At 31.4% G+C, this 22,696-nt stretch overlaps 3 protein-coding genes across 5 annotated transcripts; 1 reads left to right on the forward strand and 2 right to left on the reverse strand.

Annotated features, from left to right (window-relative positions):
• The first annotated feature begins 2,352 nt into the window (after positions 1 to 2,352).
• Positions 2,353 to 7,157, forward strand: LOC140974130 (receptor-like protein EIX2). 3 transcript variants are annotated; one of them, XM_073437397.1, is made up of 3 exons: positions 2,353 to 5,481; positions 5,597 to 5,647; positions 6,532 to 7,157. In XM_073437397.1, the coding sequence occupies exons 1-3, from the start codon at positions 2,443 to 2,445 to the stop codon at positions 6,604 to 6,606; spliced, it is 3,165 nt and encodes a 1,054-aa protein (XP_073293498.1). In that variant the 5' UTR covers positions 2,353 to 2,442; the 3' UTR covers positions 6,607 to 7,157. The 3 variants fall into 3 exon arrangements, 2 of the variants coding, with proteins under 2 accessions (XP_073293498.1, XP_073293499.1); XR_012174734.1 differs by having other exon boundaries at positions 2,354 to 5,481; positions 5,579 to 5,647; XM_073437398.1 differs by having other exon boundaries at positions 2,354 to 5,481; positions 5,568 to 5,647.
• A 2,526-nt stretch (positions 7,158 to 9,683) lies between these two features.
• On the reverse strand, positions 9,684 to 10,579 carry LOC140972319 (uncharacterized). The gene has a single exon (XM_073434764.1). The coding sequence runs from the start codon at positions 10,464 to 10,466 to the stop codon at positions 9,975 to 9,977; it is 492 nt and encodes a 163-aa protein (XP_073290865.1). The 5' UTR covers positions 10,467 to 10,579; the 3' UTR covers positions 9,684 to 9,974.
• Positions 10,580 to 13,317: 2,738 nt separating this feature from the next.
• On the reverse strand, positions 13,318 to 15,133 carry LOC140974131 (protein HYPER-SENSITIVITY-RELATED 4-like). The gene is made up of 2 exons (XM_073437400.1): positions 15,111 to 15,133; positions 13,318 to 15,069 (listed from the first exon to the last, which is right to left on the reverse strand). The coding sequence occupies exon 2, from the start codon at positions 14,995 to 14,997 to the stop codon at positions 13,576 to 13,578; it is 1,422 nt and encodes a 473-aa protein (XP_073293501.1). The 5' UTR covers positions 14,998 to 15,069; positions 15,111 to 15,133; the 3' UTR covers positions 13,318 to 13,575.
• Positions 15,134 to 22,696: the final 7,563 nt, after the last annotated feature.

Genomic DNA, 22,696 nt, shown 5'->3' on the forward strand with positions numbered 1-22,696 from the left:
TTAAATTTTAAAAACAGCCCACTTACAGTGTTTGAATGCTAAAAAACGTGGATGCTTGGCTTCGGGATTTAGGTCGCTTCTCGCTCCTCGTCCGGGCAGCGCTTCGGCTCTATTTTTAGGCTAACTTCAGGACGATTTTCGGGCAGAGTTTCGGCTAGGAGAGCTGCTGAATTTCGAGATTTTCAGCAAAGGATTTTCGAATTTTGTGGTGTGAACAATGCTAGGGGTGATGGGGTATTTATAGGAGGGGAGGATGGAGCTCAATATGGTAGTGCAATCATGCCCAAAATTTGCTTCAAATCTCTCAATATTTGACTCCAATATCCTTGCCATTTTTTTGAAAATTTAGCTACCTAAGTTGTGAGATATATATTCCCTAATCTATTGCTCTTGATTAATTCGAAATTTAGGTTGCTAGGTGGGAAGGATTTTGAGCAAACTTTGATGATTTTATTTCAATTACACTAGTATCTATCCATTACAATAATTAGGAATTAATCTAGGAGGAATTTTCAAAAATTCCTAGTAATAATCATGCCTCAATTCTTTTAATTTGCATGATACTCAAATCTTGCAAAATTTCCTTCCCAATTTCGAATCCTAGAATTTTCGAAAATTCCTAGTAATAATCATGCCTCAATTCTTTTAATTTGCATGATACTCAAATCTTGCAAAATTTCCTTCCCAATTTCGAAATTGCATGCCTTGGTATAAATATTATTGCCTTGATTATAAAGATTTCCAATCTACAAAATTTTCCAATATCTACATCTTATTCTAGTACAAGGATCCAATGATCCTAATTTCCTTGCAAATGATTAATTCTATGGGGAAAATCCGGTTCTTACAATACGTATGATGTCAAGTTTTAATATAATGGTGAAAAAAATTGTAGTTTTACCGAACTAATTATAGCAATTACTAAATAAAATTATTTAAATTATAATTAACCTACGGTAACAAGAGTAACTAAAAATAAATTTAAATAACTAAATTTCCAGACCACGCAAGTAAGATAGCAAATGATGTTAAAAGTATAACATTTATTGATTCAACCAAAATACATAAACAAAGTAAAGATAGTTGCTTGGATTCTTTTTTGTTGGCTGATCCCTTGCTTTTCTCCTGGACTTTCTTTCATTTTTCTGCACAAAAATTCTTCAAAGCAGCCATCCTCACTCTTCTTCCTTGTGTGTGTAGAGTTAGTTATTCATCCCTCGTGAAAGCTTCTCCTTTTTTCCATTGTTTTAAACATTGAGACACATTTCCATCACCAAATATGGCATGGCATGGCATGTTGGATTCTTTCTTCTCTTCTCGTGTGGCTCTCCTTTCCATCTTTACGTTCCTCTCAAAATTATTTTCTCTTCCTCCATGTGTCTTCTCTCGTTTATTCTCATCCATAATATATGATATGAATATGTATTTGATATAGTTAAAATAGTATAAAGCTGCGATAAATCAAAATTTTGAATTTCATTTGCTCAAGGATAATTCACTTCTTGTGATTTTTTCATTGATTATTCAAATTAAACACAAACATTTATAATATTGAAATAGAAACAAACATTAAAATTGCTTCTAAAAGTTCAGGCAATGCAAATATATAATTTAGTCCAAACGGGTTCTATTATTTTAACTTTTAAGAGCGGTTTGTTTATCTGATCTGTAGCTGAAAATGTTTAATAAAAATTGTTTTAAAACCAATTCTAAAATATAAAACCATTACTCCTAAATGATCAATTTTACTGTTACACATGCACAAAGATGCCGATTTATTATATACCATACATTTTCATTTTACGCTCAAGCATTCTCTACCGTTCATTACAAGGAGAAAAGTCTTCCAGACGGAGTACATTCCTACCATATATCTTAAGTCTTCTCCATCATTATTAGAAGACTTTGACTCTAACCAGGGACGACCTATAAATTTTTTAAAAAAAATTGTCAACAATAAAAAAAAATATTATAATTTTGTCCGCCAAAAAATATTATTTATTTTCTGTCCATCTAATTCAAAATCATAATTTCATCCATGCACATATTTTGAAATTTATTTATTATCGACCAGACATTTTTCTTATTTTTTTTTCTTTATATATTTTAACAATCATATATATGCCAACTATTTGATGAAAGATATAAAGAAATATTTTAAATTATGTTTTTTTAAATAAAAAATAATAATTTGTTTGAATGGTTAATATTGACTGAAATTTTTGGCCGAACTATATATGATACGATATTGAAACATCGTAATCTCTTGAAATTTAGAAAATTATTAATTATAGCTATAACATATATACCATCTACCAATATTAATTAATGAAGACGATGTGCATGTGCACCAATTTTTCCAATGTAAAATAAAAGGACATTTGATGGTGATATGCACTGTTTTATCTCTTCGATATCCTGCAAACAAAATGATATTAAATAATGGTGTTGATTTTTATAATCTCATGCATGCACTTAAAAAACATCATGGCTACTCGAAATAGAATCTCAACTAATTTTCTTGTATTAATTATTCTGGTTTTAGAGTGTTTGGGAAGTGTTTTCGGACAAAATTCTTCTGGTAACATCAGATGCTTTGAGAGGGAGAGACAAGCTCTTCTCAAGTTGAAAGACGAGGTTGTTGATGAAAATGGCAGACTCTCTTCTTGGGCTGTAGGAGGAAATCAAATGGAGTGCTGTAAGTGGATTGGTGTTCTGTGTGATAACAGAACTAATCACGTCACACAATTGAACTTGAGGGCTCCACCAGGATTCAATAATGATGGACCCAGTGTTGCTCCTCTCAAAGGTAAGATTAGCTCTTCATTGCTGGAATTGAGGCACTTGACTTACCTCGATCTGAGTTTAAATGATTTTGGGTATTCAAATATCCCGGAGTTCATTGGTTATTTAGAGAAATTACAGTATATCAATCTTTCCTTTGCTAATTTCCATGGATCCATTCCGCCGAGTGTTGGAAACCTTTCCGAGTTGATATATCTTGATTTTAGTTCGAATTCTGGGCTCTTTAGCGAAAATCTTGGTTGGGTCGCTCATCTTGGTTCACTGGAATATCTTGACCTCAGTTTTGTCGAGCTGAGCAAAGCATCCAACATTTGGTTACATGCAATTAGCAACTTAACATCTATAAAAGAATTACACTTGGCGAACTGTGGACTTCAAGGCATCCTCCCTTCTTCTCTTCCCTCTATCAATTCTTCTGCTCCTCTTTCTACCCTCGACTTGTCGATGAATCCCAGTATCTCATCTTCCACGTTTTTGTTTTTCTTAAGCTTCAGTAAAAGCCTAACCTCCATTGATTTCTCATCTAACAATATGACAATTCTCACTCCTGCTTATGCTTTTGACAACCAGATATTTCTTGAACATCTTGATCTCTCTAATAATAACCTTGAAGGTGGGATTCCTAAATTTTTCGGAAATATGAGCAGTTTAACACACTTGGATTTATCCCGGAACAGTTTTATGATGCCACTTTCTGAAATTATGATTAACTTTTCGGGGTCCGTAGAAAAGAATTTGAAGTATCTGGATTTGAGTGATAATATGATAACTGGTTCATTATCTGATTTTTCTAAGTTCTCATCCTTGAATGTGCTAGTACTCGGGGGGAATAAGTTGAATGGATCCATTACCAAGGATTACCCAAATATCCCAAGTCTTATTCATCTAGATTTGTCATCAAATAGTTTTACTGGTGAACTGCCCGATCTTACAATTTATCCGCTCCTCGAAAAATTGTATCTCAACAACAACATGTTCAATGGACCTTTGAGAGAAAGCATTGGATCCCTTTCAAAGATGGAGGTTTTAGTTCTGGCTTCAAATAACTTCGAAGGCATCGTTACCGAGTCCCATTTGTTCAATCTATCTCGTCTAACGATACTTGACTTTTCTTCTAACCCACTGCTGGCAGTAAATTGTAGCTCAGATTGGATTCCTCCATTTCAACTAACAGCAATAAAACTCTCCAAATGTAAAGTAGGACCACATTTTCCGCAATGGCTTCAATACCAGAAAAATTTAAAGTTTCTTGATATCTCGTTTTCTCAAATTACAGACACCATTCCTAGTTGGATTGGTGATTTAACTTCCGGGCCAATAAATCTGAATATATCAAATAACCAAATCCATGGCGTCTTTCCGAAGATTGGATTCTTTTCTTTCAACCTTACAGGCTATTCACGGTCTCTTGTACATGATAGTGTCTATGGAATGGTATTAGATCTGTCAAGAAATAAAATTACTGGTCAAGCAACTTTTTTGTGCCAAAGTGAAGAGTGGGTACTGATTGACCTCTCAAGTAACCTATTTTTCGGTAATCTACCGAATTGTTTCGCCAACTCTACTCGGTTAAGATTTCTTAATTTGGCCAACAATAATTTCTATGGGGAAATCCCAAGCTCATTTGGCTCGTTACCATTGCTATCTTTGTTGAATTTGAGAAACAACAGTTTCTCAGGGGGAATCCCAACATCTTTGAGAAGCTGCACTGGTTTAAAAATGATCGATCTTGGAGAAAATTGGCTAACAGGCATCATACCTACCTGGATAGGAGATGAGTTGCTTTCACTGATTGTTCTAAGCCTACGTTTCAACGAGTTTCGTGGTATAATACCTTCCAGCATTTGCAACCTACAAAATCTCCAAGTGCTAGACCTTTCTTTCAACAAGATATCTGGAGTCATACCAAAATGCTTGGATAATCTTACTGCCATGACCGATAGACCAGGATCCGAGCAGAAAATTTCTGATTTATTGGGTACACCCGCACTATACTATACCTTACTAGATGCTGCATATTTCACGTGGAAAGGAAAGGCGATCAACTACGTAAATAATAATATATTTGTCGAACTCATTGATTTGTCGAGCAATGCCTTAATTGGTGATATCCCATCAGAAATCACAAAACTTCTTGGCCTAGTTTCGTTGAATCTTTCAAGAAACATTTTAAGTGGACAAATTCCTGCAAACATCGGTCTCTTGAAATACTTGGATTCCCTAGATCTTTCAAGAAACCAGCTCTCTGGGGGTATTCCGGCCAGCCTTTCTGAATTGAGCCTTCTTGGAAACTTAGACTTGTCATACAACAACTTGTCGGGTAGAATTCCGCCTCTGAGCTTTGATGAATCTACCTTTGCTGGGAATCCTGGCCTTTGTGGGCTTCCTGTACTCAATAAATCTTGCCCCAACGACAATGAAAACACACATAAATCAGATGCGAACTTTAATGGCGATGCCAGTGTAACGGACAACTTGAAGCTCGACGAAGATGAGTTGATTACCAATGGATTTTATATCTGTATGGCATTCGGTTTTGTTTTTGGAGTTTGGGGGATCTTCGGAGTAATACTACTCAACAAGTCAGCAAGATCCGCTTATTTCAAGTTGTTGGATTCAATTGAAGACTCTGTATACATGAGAGGAGAGCTCAAAAAAGCCCATCTGAGAGAAGAGGTATTTAAAAATAGTTTGTATTGTTTATATCTTCTCACTTGATAATAATAATGTAAGACTAATTGGTGTAAGTTTTGTTGGTTCAGTCTCCCTCCAGCCTATATATGATTAACAGGCTTTAAGCTTCAGAATACAAAATCCTTGGCCGGCGCTTGTGGATTCAAGGGTACGTGTGCAAATTACTGATTAACATCTTATTCCGAATCCAAAATTTCAGTTCGGATGTACATAGATATATAAGTGAATTGAATATGGAAAGTGAAATGTTGTAAGATCAGTTTCATATTTAGACGACTATATATATGACTGGAACGAATAATGAAGGTTTAATATATAGAACTAAGAATTTTACTTAAGTTTCAAATACTGCACTTTGCTCATCAATTGTTATGACATCGCTTCTATAATGGTTATTTCTACAGGATTGATATCTGTTTAACATGGTGAATCTTACAAATTCAGTGTATCAATTGTCTGTTTTTTGTTCAGACACATCGATTGGATAAAGTTATTAGGAGTTGCATATATAAACTTGGACAATCCTATTTCTTGAGCTAGTTTTTGGGGCTGAATTAAGTTCAAGTTTCGATCTTAAAATGGTATCACCGCACATATTTGGGTCACCTGTTGACAATCCTCCCACTTGAGCTAGATTTTGGGGTTGTGTTAAGTCAAAGTCTCAATCTTAACGTGATATCAGAGCTTAGGCCCAGCGTTGTGTGTTGGACTGCTCGTATTCGAGTCACCCGTTAATGTCTCCACTCTCCAGTTTATTCTTGTGTGTGAGGGAAGTGTGTTAAGATCGATATCTCACGTCATTTTGTTGGAGTTCCTGGGAGTTGTATATATGGACTTGGACAATCTTCTTCTCTTGACTAACTTTTGAGATTGAGTTAAGTTCAAATCTCAATGTTAACAGTTTCTAAGATTCTACGTCGTTTCCTCGACCTTTGCTGCGTATGTTTTTCCTCTATTCAAAGATATGGTTTTATACACTTGATATACTGCTCCCTAGCTGATTCATTTCCCAATACTCATTCCTTTTAACAGTTTCAGATGAGAATGAGATCGAAGAGAAGGAGCAGACCTAGTCTTGAGGTTGGTGATTGTTGTACAATATTATAAACCATTTTAAACGTCCTTTTCTAAGGGACGAGGGATACCAAATTTTGTCACTACAGTTTCCCAATCATAAACATCCTAATTTAATTTTCATAGGTCACAAGTTGTGATGGTCCGAAGTTTCTGATAGTGTAATTAGCTAAACAACTCTTATGTGGTAAGATAATTTTTTTTCTAATTTTCAAATTCAGTTCCCACGTTGGGCAACTTAGACTCGGGGCCAGAAATTTAAATTAGGGGGGCTAAAATAAATTTTTTCAAATAAATAATTAATGAAATAAAATATAGCACGTATATATAAAATATTAATCATTATTACATTTGTATATTTATTCTAACAAAAATATGGTTATAAAAAAAAAACCATTCTTAATTTAGTATGATAAAAATAAAAAAAATATATAAACCGTGATTTTCAAATAGATAACCTAAAGTTAGGAGCAACAATTTATTCAATGATCCATATATAATATGATTGTAAAGTATAAAACAATAATATTTCCGTCATTATAATCCAATTAGTAATATAAAAATTTCAGTAACAATATATAGAGTGGGTCTCATGTGAGACCGTCTCACGGATCTTAATATGTNCTGAAAGTTTAATCAATCTCTTTCTCAATGTATATTAGTAATTAAATATTTTTGAAAAAATTTGTGTGAGACGGTCTCACGAGTAATATTTTGTGAGACGGATATTTTATTTGGATCATCCATGAAAAAGTATTACTTTTTATGTTAAGAGTATTACTTTTTATTGTGAATATCGGTAGGGTTGATCTGTCTCACAGATAAAAATTCGTGAGACATTTCACAAGAGACATACTCAATATTTTTAATAAGATTAATTTCAAAAAGAGGTGATCTGAGATATTGTAAAAATTTAAAACATTATCACCTCAAATATTGGAAGAAATGAATTAAACATAGTGTCGCGGATGAGAGAGAAGATATTTGAGAATTATGGAATTATAGGTAGGAAAATTGGGGTAAATTTGAAACAGCTGGGATTTGTATTGTGCTTTTATTTATTTGCATTTATCTCCCATATATTTTATGTCATTGACACTAATCTTTCTTGATATATTATAATTTTTATATTTGATTAAAAAAAAAATAAGTGTCAGGTGCATAAAATATAATTGGCTTGTATCACTTGCTGACCAAAGATATACTCTTGAATATGGGCTCGTTTTTCATTGATTTCATGCTACGATCTTTAAGTTGTTTTTCTCCAGATTTTTACCTAAACATGTTCTAAATATATTCAAGAATCAATACAACTCGACTTATTTTTCCCACGACTGGTGTTTTCCAACAAAAACCCTTTTCATTACAGTATTATTGAATCTAGAATCGGATCGCAAAAATAATACCAAAGGTATAGAATCCTCATGAATCTAAAATTAAATATGTTTAACAGTCAACCTATTTTGGAGACTCGTGATTTGTTTTTCTAAGAAAAATTATATTTTTTGTCATGCATGTTCGTCTCTTTTCGATTCTGTTATTCTATGTCATCGAAATTTTAGTATTAATCTGTTATTTTTTTTGACAATTTTGATAATTTTGTCCTATGTAATGCTGACGTGATATTAATATGGTGTTAATATGTGCAGTTGTGCATATAACTCCTAATAAAAGAAAAGGAATAAAATATCAAAAATAGAAAAATACATGATTAAGACATAAATTTGATAATATAGATAACCAAAAATACAGAGAAGATAACAAAGAGAATTATTTATATTGTCAAATGATTTTAATGTAAATCTATATGTACTTGAATAATTTTTGAATCAGTGCTTCATGAATCAGTTATGCATATGGTTTCGGGTACGACTTGTGTCAAAATAAAAACATCAAACGTGTCAGCGCTTTCGGTAAAGAGATGTCATTGTACTGAAATATTCAAATGTCAACTTAATTAATTTACTAAAATCAAATTTTTACTGCTTAAAAAAAACTGAAATCTTAAATTAGCTAAAAAAAAAAAAGTAAAATCTAATAACCTTAATTTTATGTTAACTGATAAATGACGAAAACTTTATTGCATTTTGACTATATATGAAATACATATAATTCGGTGTACAAAGAGGCAAGGGTTCTCGCGCAACCCTGCGCTACTGTTCACAGAAATTTCTTTTTTTTTTTTGCTTCTGTTTTCTTGTTCGGTCTTTCATTCTTTTATTTCAAAATTTAGTTTATTTCTTATTGGTTACAAGTTATGCGACAATGTTTGATTACTACAATAACATAAACAACAGCAAAAAACACGTAAATCAGCTCAATAATCGCACACTTTCATGTCATTTTTTGGATAATTTAAGTGCAAAACTTGCACTTATCACCAAACGTTAATCGCTAAAGGTAAATCATCTAACATCTTATGTATGAAATATATAAAAAGCATCTGTTTTTTTTTATGTTTTTTTTAAAAAAAAATTGCTTTAGTATAAAAAAAAAAAAGCATAATGTTTGGTTTGGTTAAAAGGCTGTTTTAAAATACACTTAAAATTTTTCTAAAAGCTAGAATTTCGGATTTTCTGTCTTATAATTCTACTTTTATTTTTCTTTAAAAAAAACAAAACATTTTTTTTAACATAAAAACAAAACATTTTTCAGCGTTTGGATCAAAACCGCTTCAATTTTCTAATAAACACTTAGAAATTTACACTTAGTGTTCAATAATCACTTTTTAACATGAGGTTTTTTTTTTTTCAAGCCATACAATTTCTGCATAGCTTTTTCTTTTTTTAAATCCTAACTTGCTAACCGTATACTAGTTTATTTAAAAAGTCAAATATTTTGTTATTGAATAATTATTTTAAGTGTTAAATAGTAATAAAATTTAAATTTTTTCAATCATAGATAAATAATCATAATCCTACTTACAATATTTATAACAAATCAACATTATTTTTAAATAAAAGTTCATACAATTTGTAAATGTTTATTATTCATAACTCTCGTGGCAAGTATAAAGAAAAGAGAATAATTTATTTCCCTACTAACGTGTTCCATTTTTAATTATAATCCATCAAAATTAATGACACTAATTTTTTACTATTATTAATTAACAGAAAATATAATTACAACGTTTGTAAACCAAAACAAAATGTTTTATTACACACGAGATTAGAAACACAAGTACCCCTCTATTCACCCAACCAAAGCACACATCTTTTCCAAACACAAATCACACACATATTTCGACTTCCTCGAGTAATCCCACTTCCGAGAATGCATCATTTTTATTTGGAGCAAACTAATCAAAATTTTTTTTTTTTCAAAAGTCAGATCGAAGTATTATATTATATTTAAACAAGAACAAGAATACATCATGCGCTATAGCATCGTAGCAAGCTTTTTCAAGTTGATTTGTTGTGCTGGTGGCCTGGCAACTTCTCTTTAATCTTCTCCATCATCCCCTTCTTCTCATGGTGCCCGCCCTGCGGACCGGCGGTGGTCCCAGTGGCTCTGTGATCAGGATCAATTTCACACGCCCCGGTGGTGCCCGTGGCTTTGTCAGGGTCGGTCTGATACGCCCCGGTGGAGCCGGTGGTTCCCTGAGCACCCGTTGGATGCGCCCCTGTGGCGGCATAAGGCTCCGCTCGTATTGCCCCGATCGTGGCGCTGGTCACATGCGGGCTGGTTACCTGCGGGCCCAATTGCTGCGTCCCGGTGGTTCCGTAAGGATCCGTTTGATGTTCACCGGTGGTGCCATACGTTCCTCCGGCGCCAGTGGTGCCGTAGTCTACTCCTGTAGGGCGGTGAACGGGGTCTCCGTATTCATCAGTCTTCCTGACGGGATCGCCGTACTCGTCCGTCCGTCTCCCGTGTTGATCGCCGTACTGTGCCATATTTCTCAAATAAATCTTGATTCTTGATCTGTATCTCTAGCTGTGCATAAATATATTCGGACACTCTTTGCAATTTTGGGACCTATATTATATATAGATAGATAGATAGATGCAGATGTATAGAAATGGCTTGAAATCGACACGTTAGGCTGTGAGAGTTCAGCATGGCAATGGTAGGTTAGAACAAGTGTCCATAGAATATCGATAAGAACATGTTAGATGATGCTTCTTCACCGCTTAGCTCCAGCACGTGTTTGTAAGTATGCATAAATAAATATTTATGTAAAAATTGGTGTTTTAAAAGTTAATTAATGTATAATTAATATAGTTTCCGAATTGGTTGGGAGTAACACGTGTCAAAAAGGGTATTTGGGTGAAAAAATATAAGATTTTTTTTAAAAAAAAACAATGAAATATATTATAGGTATATTTTAATTGACTAGAAAAATGTACGTGGATTACTAACGTTGTCATAATATTGAAAAGTTTGTTAACCTGTCAGTGGCTTTTTTTTTTCTACATTTTTGTTATTCGGTGGTCTTCGTTTTTTCTGACTATATGTTATATTTTTTAAATGATTCGTCGGTTTTTCACATTGTTCTTCATTTTTGTAGCATCGTTAGTCAATGACTACATGCATCTGACCATGGAATCTCCTTTGTTGTGTCTCTGACGTAATAATAAATAAAATAATAATGATTTCTAATGTATTTATTTTTCTGAATGAATAATTCTTTTCTTGTTGAAAAACAATTTAATATTTTGAAAATATTGACATTTATAGGACATCCATATATTATAAAATATGAATTAACATCATAATCACTGTATAACTTTTAAAGGTCTATACAACAATTTGTTGGATTAAAGGTATGTTCTTTTAAGTATATGGGCTTTCCATGTGTGTGAATAGAAATTTGAAAGGTGGGTTTATCCCACATTGAAAAAATGAAGTGGTATAGATAAATTTATATTGTGTTACATTTTATGAAGGTGTAACAATGATTGGTCAAGAGGCTCTCTCTCGTACACGCCGGCGCAGGGGGATGCAAATCATGGGCCTGATTTGCACTGGAAAAAGGCTTGACTTGTGTGCAAGCATACGAGGGCGACTTGGATGCGTCGAATGTCGGACCGATCAAGGCAAAAATCGCCTGGCAGTCTATGCCATCTTTTGTTATTTTATTTTTTTCAGTTGAGACCTTTCACATGCCCTTGAGACCTTTCACATGACTTGGCTTTTGGTGATTCACCTCCCCAATTCTTGGTGCTTCATCTACCATCTTTAAGGCAACCTTTGACCTTTCGTATGGGTGGTGTTGACATGTATAAATAGGGGATGTGCATAGCCAAGAAATACACACCGAAAATCCACTTTCTCCTGCATTTTGTTTCCGTTTTTCTGTTGTTTTGCGTTCTGCCAGACTTCTGCTACTGAATTTCTGCTTTTGCTTCCTCCACTGATAAAGTTCAGGTACTGCTTTTGTTCGCTAGCATAGTGCTTTGTGCTGCAACTCTACTAGTCTGTCCGTTGTATCCTGGGAAACAGACGTCCGCTGGAACCTCAGAACACATACCGGAGGGGGCGAATCTATTTTAAGGAAACTGTACAAGCTACAGGCCTCGGTTTGGTTTTAGTTTCTTTTACACGATACTCATGCTGTAAACAGCACGCTTGTTTCTGTTACTGCTTTATCTTTACGAGTTCAATTTTACGCTAATGTTGTTAGCACTTTTTTCCAACACAATTTCTCTTCATTGAGTTTCTTTGAAAGTTAAATATGGATCATTCTTAATCCTACTATTTTTTAATTTTATATCTATGTTTCCTAAAACTTTATTATATCTAACTTCAAAGATCCGTAAAGAATGTACCTAAATTATATTATACACAAATGTGGACTTAGGTATTAGTAATTATATCACAATGTTAATTTTCATTTAACATATCGATATTTTTCCAACCACTTTGTTTGCCTCGACCTTCAAGTTCAAAATGCGATGTGCTTTTCACACTATATGTATTAAGAATATGAAAATTATATAATTCACAAAAACCTTTTATTACCTTCTCCGTAAAATTAAAAAAAAAAGGGCAAACCATAAAATTTCGGAAACCAATTACCACCAACACTAACCAAAATATATAAATAAATAATCATAACACAAACAATCTAATTTAGAAAAATGAGAGCTCAAAGTTCAAGAAGCATTTATTAAATACAATTGCAATGCAATTGGAATTGATAGAAACAACCAAAATCAAATAACAATATTCTTGAGAGCCGAACATGAAATATATTGTTTGTAGTGGGTTTCTTATGAGACGATCCCCTATATCTGTATTCATTAGAAGAGTCAACTTTACTCATATTTACAATAAAAAGTAATATTTCGACATAAAAATAATATTTTTTCATGGGTGACTCAAATAAAATATATGTCTCACAAAATTGACCTGTAATATCGTCTCATATATGTTTTATTTGTATTGTTTGTGTTACATCAATAATTCAAAAAATATATATTTCTTTCAAAAAAAACTAATTTTTGGCACTCATTTTCCATGGAAAATGTGCGATTAACTTAAACAACACGCAATTTAAGCGCAAAGTAATAATTTAAAATGCAAAAACTTTGTCATCATGTTCACACTTTTACAAATAAAATAGATTGTCCGAGTCATTCATTATTCATGAATGGAACATTTCTTTTCATCATTAAAAAAATAATTCATTTTGGAATTGATGTAATTGAATTCTGTGATCAAATTTTTATCCAAAAGTGAAAATAATCAATTGTCTCCACTATATAATTTAGTTAACATTATTATCGGCAATCGGACAAAATGTATAGATAAGAAGAATTTTTATTGAAGTCGATACATATAAATTTTTCATCATTATCCAACGTTACATACAACTCAAAAAATTAAGATTATATGGTATGCATATATATTCTCAATATTTTTTTATGAACTTCCCTATGACTTGTCCCGCTTATACATTTTCTACCTCAAAAAAAAAAATTCTAGACATTTTCAGTTCATGCGGACAACCCAGAGGTCTCACCATTACCGGGAATTTTCAAATCCCTTTGACACAATCTCTCACAACTTTTCTTGTTCAAGATCAGCTGATTCTTCCTTTGGCTTTTTAGCTTCAGGCTCCTCATTTTCCTTAATCTTGGAATGTAGGAAATCAACTAATCCTTGAAGGGAAAGATTAGGATTATCATTCTTGAGAAGCTGCTCGGCTATTTCGGCCGGAGTGACTTTAGCGATAGCGACCAGATCCTCGATTTTCTTGAACAGAGCATGGTCCTGGATACCAAGGTAATTACCCGCCATGAGTTTGAAGCCACTAGGAGTGCAATATGACATGTTTATATGCACGTCCATACGGCCAGGTCGTAACAACGCTGGATCCAGCTTCTCGATGTGATTTGTCGTGAAAATTATGATCCTTTCGTCTCCACAACTCGACCATAAACCATCAACAAAGTTCAACAAACCAGATAGTGTCACCTTGCTTTCTTCCTCCCGAAAAGAAGAATCCTCTGTAGTGGACGACCTATCTTTCAAGTCAATGGTGCAATCAATATCCTCCACCACTAATATAGATTTATTTGCAGTACCAAGCAGCAATCTTCTCAACTCGGAATTCCTCCTTAAATCAGTCAACTCTAAATCATACACGTCGTAGTGCAAATAATTCGCAATTGCTGCAATCAAGCTCGATTTTCCTGTCCCCGGAGGACCATACAGCAAGTACCCTCTTTTCCAAGCCTTGCCCACTTTTCTATAATATTCTCTCCTCTTGACAAACAGTTCAAGATCATTCAAGATCATCTCCTTTTGATCTGAATCCATGGCCAAAGTCTGAAATGTAGATGGGTGATCGAGATTTACAGGAGTCCACATATCGTTTATGTTGTACATATTCTCGTAATCAACTGTGAAAATCTTGATTGTTTTCTTCTCCTGTTTCTTGTTTTCTGCCTCGTTTATGATGTATCTCAAGTAAGACTCGATCGCCAGATCTTTATTTTTCCTGTGGAATGTGAGCTGGAATGACCTGATTTCGGATTTCATAGTCGAATTCCCGTCTCTGGGATTGTAGAAGTGCTTTGTTTCAGTCTTTCTACAGATCCAAACCCACTTGAATTTCTCTCCTTTGTAAAAATCTATTACTTCTTCGTCACTCTCCACTGTGATATTGAGACTCTTTTCTTTTTCGGGCTTGCTGACTTTGAGTCGACGGGTGTTCGGGCTGGCTTTCGAACCCAGATAGGTTTCTGCAGCCTCGTAGATTTCGTTGCTTTCCAATCCGTCGAACTCCTCGATCACCAGAGTCAACTGGTTCGAGAATCTGCCGAAGAAATTCCGAACGCCGGAGAACACATAGTCCTGGAATTCGTAAGGGAGGAACTCTTGGATAACGCCGCGCACCACCACCGCGGTGGCGGCAATGGATCCGACGATGGAGAGGATGGTCTTGGCGGTAGCTAAATTGGATTCCGACAAAGCCATCTTAATTTGTTTTACGCAAGAAATCAAAGAGGAACAAATTTCGTATATTTCAGGATTTGAGCTGAAATTTCTCTCTCGAGAAATGTAAGACTAATGTCTTTGCTAATATTCACGTACACAATTTTATAGGCGCACTCGCGAGTATTTGAGTTTTTCGGGTCAACCCCCACATATGAGAACAAGTCGCTACAATTAATTCGATCCAAAAATAATGTATAAAAAATATATAATCTTAACTAAAAAAAATATCTCACTGTTTTACAATATAAGTTATGTTACTATTTAACTAATATATATATACATCCCAAATTGCTAAGTTGGCTTAACTATTTTATTAATATGTATATATCTGATGAACAGTTGTATTGAATATATTTGAGATTATTTTGTTATAGTTTTTTAAATGTTTTTTTTGCATAATGTTTACTTTTCCGAGGAAAAAAATAATGCATTTATATTAAAATATATGTAACTGTGAAGATAAGGTGTGAATCTTATATTTTGAAAAGTGGATATGGTCTGGTAGTTATCGGTAAATTATAGATTTCATAAAATAGTTTTATGATGCTTGTTACTAAATGAAAAAGTATACATTTTTAAGTCGACAAGGGAGGTTTTGTAAATCTAAATTTGTGTCACATAGTCATATCACGAGCCCTCGAACAACCCATGTAAAAGCTCGAGTTCGAGCTTGAACACACATCTGGTGGATTCGTTCACCTTAAACCGATATAAATTTTGAGAGGATTATTGAAAAATAAAAAAAATGTAGACAATTCAAATCTCTGGCTTACTTTTTTTCTCTTCATATTTTTACTTTTCGGAAAGGAAACGTTTTCCAGAAAGAAGAGTGCAGCACAAGTCTGGACCGGCCGTAGACCGCGTTTAGCTTTTGGCCTTTTCAAACCTGCAGGTGCTTATCAATTTCAAAGATATTTCCTAGCAGTTAAGTTGGTGGCTGAACGGGATAATTACATCATCTCTGTAAAATAAAAAAAATAAAAATAATAAAAATAAAAATCTCGTGAGAGTATTTTGATTAACATAATGATAAAGACTTGTATATATCAAATATAATTGTTGTCTTGAATGTTATAATATTTTGTCACAACGTGAAGTGAAATAATATAACACATAAATAAATAATTTTAATTAAAAGTAACACATAAATAGTGTATATTTGTGCGATGTCTCAGGACTAAATAATTACTAGAAAAAAAATGAGTTTACAAAACTAATATTAGTGAAGAAACGAAAAATTAGCTTGGTTAACAAGCCAATGAAGTAAATTGTATTCTAAAATATTAATAACAAAAATAAGCAAAACACGAGAATGCAATTCTATGTAGCCAAAATTTGAAGCAACAAAACAATTCTTCAACCAACATTTTATATGATTGTTGTCTTCAAATGTGTCCAACGCGTCACGTCAACACAGTGAAATAGGTATACTTCGTCTTTGCAAGTTTTTCAGAAAATTCTCTATTTGTTCTCTTGTATCTCGCTTCACTCTGTTGCAACAATTATTTTTCAATATATATAGAATTATGTTAATCTTGATAGGATTTTTTGAATAGATTCCTATTGTAGGACCGAGCGCTTGCTTATTTACCAAGAATAATAGTTTATGGTAACAGTGCAACTCAAATATTTTAAACCGCACATCAGCTCAATCACCATGATTCGATTGTTCTTCCAACAAAGACAATTATTCTACCCAACAACGTCTCTCCTAATAGTTACACTCTTTGCAATCAATGAGAATCGAACCCGTGACCTTTGCTCTCATTCCAATTGTAGGATCGAGCGTTTGCCTCTTTACGAAGAGCTATAGCTAGTGATAATAGTGTGACTCAAATCTTTTAAACTGCACAACAGCTTAACTACCAGGGTTCAATCGTTATTCCAACAAAGACAATTATCATACTCAACACCTACAAGATACAAAAAATAGTCTTTCATATGAAACAAATTCTTTTAAATATTATAGATCAAATATAGAGTTTAAGAAACTCAACATTCTCAAAAGATAAAACTTTTATGCAAAATCTTATAAAAAAAAATAATTTAGGAGATAAATTGTGTCTTGATTTCCTTTGACATCATATATAAAAATATTGTATTTTAGATCTCGTTTTTTAAAAATCAAATATAAAATACTCTACCAGAGAGGTAAATGTGTCATGGTTTTTATAACATATAGGTTAAATGTGTTTGATTTTTTTAAAAATAAGAATATTTTAGCATATTAATATTTTATTACTATGTTTTATGATTTTTAAACTTTTCACAAATGAATTGGTATAATTAACCCGTGGATGAACTAATTTTGTATATAATTAAAAAAAAGAATAAATTATATGGAATCTATGTATTTGTTCTATATATATAACTGTACAGTACTCGGATGCATGTGGCTGAACTAATTTTGTACATAAAACATGGGCTTTGAAACATATGATATTCAAATTTCCTCTCATTTATTATTATCTTTTTTATTATTATACATTGAGAGTTTGTTTGGACTATTTTGACTCGGCGGGATTTTAAAAATCATTTCAATTATAAATTTCACATTTATTCAATAAATACCAAATCAAATGATAACTGATTTGCACGAAAACCTCGGCGAGAGAATCTCAGGGATTCAATTTTGTAAAACAAAAACTGAATTACAAAAAATATTATTTTTTATGTTCAATTTATTTTTTGTTCAATACAAAAGTATCCATTTTTATTAATTGCGTTAAAAAAATATTGTATAATAAATGTTGATTTGAGTGAAAACTGAAAAGTATTATTTTTTTAGTCAAAATATCAATTTTTTTTACTAATAATCGAGAATAGATCCGTAAAATTGTTGCACAAAAACTTACCCATCGAGTTGAATTTAAAAAAAAAAGAATTTTAAAAAAAAGGGGAAATAGTCAAATAGCTTATAATATTAATGATCATAGTATGCTGTTTCGTTCAAGCTTCCCTCTTGGGGTCCCCAAATATGCACGTGAATAATTTCGTATATATATATATATTTTTTAAAAAAAATCGTATAACATTTGTATATATGTTATTTGATATTTTAAACTTGAAAACAGAGGGTTTAAAATTATCTTCAACCATTAATCAATACGAGGTTAATTCAACTACAAATGATATTGAATTTCATAGTGTCATTTTAGGTGAAATCTGGAATTTATTCGCTCTGAATACATTTTTTTTAATCTAAATTTGTGTAGAATTATGTGAGTTGTCGATTAAAAACAAATCTATTAATTCCATAATCAGATTGAACAATAAATTAGATAATTTTATCATAATAAGTCAAAAATTTTAAAATGTTAACATGTAATCATGTCGCAACTCCAACTAATTTAAATGAAAAATTACACCAAAATGATTTTTTTTAAAAATTACAACAGTACTAGTTTATGTTCTTGGATGATCTTAATTTTGAGCTACAAATTTTGTTTGTTCATGAAACTTTCTGTCTTCTGCTGATGATATCATTTTGTATCTTTTTTCGCATACCGGATTTTCAAAATTTCAAGTTCAGGGTTTGATTCTTGAACAAAGTCAACCTTTTCCAAATAATCTCTTGAATATTTCATCTGTAAGTTGTATAAACTTCTATTTACACTGTATGATGAAATCCATGTTACACTTTTCCATCCTTCCACAGCAGGAATGAAACAATTTACATCAAACTGGAATGAGCGATTATGTATTCGAAATGTACGGCATGATAAAAACTCGGAAATGTTGAGCACAAAACCATATTAACTAAGCTTTCTCGTCGGAACTCTGACCGGCACGTCTCTCCGACTCTCTTTTCTTTGTCCTCAGAATTTCCTTAATATGAGCCTCTTTCCTATCAATAAAACCAATCAATTATGAATCATCATCAATGGCGGAGCTAGCTAGATTTTTTATTCCATCCGAGTTAGAATTTTCTAAGCCCTCTCGTATTATACCCAACAAAAAAAGATCATCGTGTTGAGCTAGTTAAATAAATATTGGCATATGAAATGAATTTATACATTATATTTGAAATTTTGTAAGCCATGAATTAGTTTTCGAATATAGATTTACGATTTTTTCAAGTTTAGCTCATCCAAATACAAAATTCTGGTTGTGTCAATGATTCAAACTCATTCAAAAGCGATGAAAATTACATATAATTAAACATAAAAGACCCGTTGATTGTTAAAATGATGGATTTTTATCTTGGTATTTATACTCCCATTTTGTAATTAAAATTTTATGGGCTACAATAAACCTTTTAAATAATCACAAAAATTTCGTGAGACGATCTCACGATTCAATTTCGTGATACAGATCTTCTACTTGGGTCATTCATGTAAAAATATTAATTTTTATAACAAAAGTATTATTTATTATTGTAAATATGATCATGGTTGACTCGTCTCACATATAATGATTTGTTATATCGTATCACTAGAGACCTACTATTAAATAATTCATCAATTTATTTTTATTTATTAAACACAAAAACTTATGTGAGACGATCTCACGAGTCAATTTTATGAGAAATATATTTTATTTAAGTCATCCATAAAAAAATATATTATTTTTATGTCAAAATTATTTTTTTTATAAAAATATAAAAAAATTGACATATATGACGAATAAATATCAACAATACTGTGTCACAAAGTATCTACAATTTATCAAATGCTTAATTTATGGTTTATAAGGTCTTAATTTAATATCTGGATAAGGATAAGGATGTTCGCACGATCCTATAAGGGCAAATTTGAAAAAAAATACATCTGTATAACTTTCATTTAAGATTCAGTACTTAAAAGATTTTTTTTTCAAATCAATACCTGACAATACTACAAACTTAATTTTAGCTCCCTACAGAGATAAATTTACATTTTTGCCCTTTTATTATTTAAATTAATATATAATTTTATCCATCAAATTAATTGTGTTTTCCATCTACCAAAATATTAGTACCTATTATGAGGTTTCAAATACTTGATTTTGTTATTTGAATACTCCAAATGTGTAAAAAAACAAATATTATATTTTCGAACAATCACCATAAATTCAGTCGTTGTTGGTTTTTCATTAAAAGTGCATTATGGTGACTTATTCATGTCATTTTATTTTTTAAAAAATATAGTTCATCACTCATCATGAAATAAGATTAAGTACTTATTTTGACATAAAAGTATCTGTTTTGAAGTTCCAGATACTTGATTTGGCTCTTTAAATACTTCAAATGTGTAAGAAAATACTGGATCTTGAACGATCACCATAAATTCAGTCATTGTTTGTCTTTTCATGAAATATAAATGGATGACAGATTCATCTCATTTAATATTTTTTTGTAAAAAAATCAAATTCCTAATTGAGCATGTAAATTTTAAAGTACTTAGTCTTACTTGAGAAATGTCTATTTTGAGTTTTCAAATACTTGATTTCGTAAATAAGATACTCACAATATATATTAAAATATTTGATATTCGAATAGACAATGTAAATTCACCAAGTATTGGTATTTCAATAGAAAATACATTTAGATGACATATTCATCTCATTTAATATTTTTTTGTAAAAAAAAACAAATTCTCAAATAAACATGAAAAATTTTAAAGTACTTAGTTTTACTTGAGAAGTACCTAATTTGAGTTGTCAAATACTTGATTTCCTAAATGAGATACTCACAATATGTATTAAAATACTGGATATTCGAATAGGCAACGTAAATTCTCCCAGTATTGGTATTATCATGGAATATGCATGCATTTGGATGAGAAGTACCTAATTTGAGTTTGCAAATACTCGATTTGGTACAAGAGATACTCATAATATGTAATAGAGTAATTGATATTCAAATATGCAACGTAAGTTCACCATTCGTTTGGATGACATATTTATCTCATTTAATATATTTTTTGTAAAGAAAAAAAAACAAATTCTCAAATAAGCATGAAAATTTTAAAGTACTTAGTTTTACTTGAGAAGTACATAATTTCATATTTCAAATACTTGATTTGGTACATGACATACTCATAATATGTAATAGAATACTGAATATTCGAATATGCAACGTAAGTTCACCAAATGTTGGTCTTTCTGTGGAAGATGTATTTGGATAACATATTCATCTCATTTAATTATTTTTTGTAAAAAAAAAAAAACAATTTCCAAAATAAGCATGAATATTTAAAAGTACATAATTTTACTTGAGAAGTACCTAATTTCATATTGCAAATACTTGATTTTGTACACGAGATACTCATAATATGTAATAGACTACTGGATATTTGAATATGCAACGTAAGTTCACCAAGTATTGGTCTTTCGATGGAAGATGCATTTAGATTACATATTCATCTTATTTAATATTTTTTTGATAAAAAATATTCTCAAATAAGCATTAAAATTTTAAAGTACTTAGTTTTACTTGAGAAGTACCTAATTTGAGTTTGCAAATACTTGATTTCGTAAATGAGATACTCACAATATGCATAAAAATACTGGATATTCGAATAGGCAATCTTTCCATGAAAAATTCATTAGGATATTTATTCATGTCATTTAAATAAATAAACATAATTCATTATTCATCATGGACTAATTGGGATATGCATTATGAACATAGTTCGTAAATGAGCTTGACGTTTGTACTTTAAGCATACTATCGATTCTAAGATTAATTATTTATAAAATACTCATCAATATTAATTTACAATATTTTTTGATATTCATTGAATGAATTATTTGACAATTATACTTATTTGACATAATACTTATTGGTAATTATTCATTATACTTATTAGTATTTTTTTCTTTATACTTATGAGTATTAATTTATAATATCATTAATATTCATTCACAATACTTGTTGGGATTCATTAAATGACAAGGCAATACTTCATTTGATATCATCTTCATTAGTATTCATTCATAATATTTATTGGTAATCATTCATTATATGTATCAATATTCTTTCATTATACTTATTATCAAATTTGAGTTTGTAAATGGTAAAATCAATTATCAGTGGAATCTAATTTTGTAATACTTGTAACAATTTAGGTATCACATTTTTATTTCACGGATCTCATCATCAAAGGCCACTCAATATTGACTTCAAATTAGATATTTTGACATCATCAAATAATCGAATTTGAGTATTTAAATAGTAAAGTCAAATATTTGTGGACTCGTATTAGGTATTATTTGTATTAATTTAGGTATCATATTTACTTCACGAATGTCATCATCAAAGACCACTCAATATTAACTTTAAACTATATAATTTGATATCCTCGAATAGTTGGATATAAGTATTTAGGGAGTAAAATCAAATATTTGCGAACTCGCATTAGATACTCTTTGTACCAATTTAGCTATCATATTTTAACTTCATCACTTTAGATACTCTTCGTAGCAATACATCTTCTATAGAAAAGATTAACACTTGATGATCTTTCGTTGTATATTCGAATATCCAGTATTTTAATACATATTGTGAGTATCTTATTCAAGACATCAAGTATTTGCAAACTCAAATTAGAAACTTCTCAAATAAAACTAAGTATTTTAAAGTTTCAATGCTTAGTTGAGAATTTATTTTTGTTTTTACAAAAAAAATATTAAATGAGATGAATATGTCATCCAAATGCATCTTCCAAGGAAAGATAAACACTTGGTGAGCTTACGT

The sequence above is a fragment of the Primulina huaijiensis genome, chromosome 3 (genome assembly GCF_012295235.1).
Source record: "Primulina huaijiensis isolate GDHJ02 chromosome 3, ASM1229523v2, whole genome shotgun sequence".
Taxonomy (NCBI): domain Eukaryota; kingdom Viridiplantae; phylum Streptophyta; class Magnoliopsida; order Lamiales; family Gesneriaceae; genus Primulina; species Primulina huaijiensis.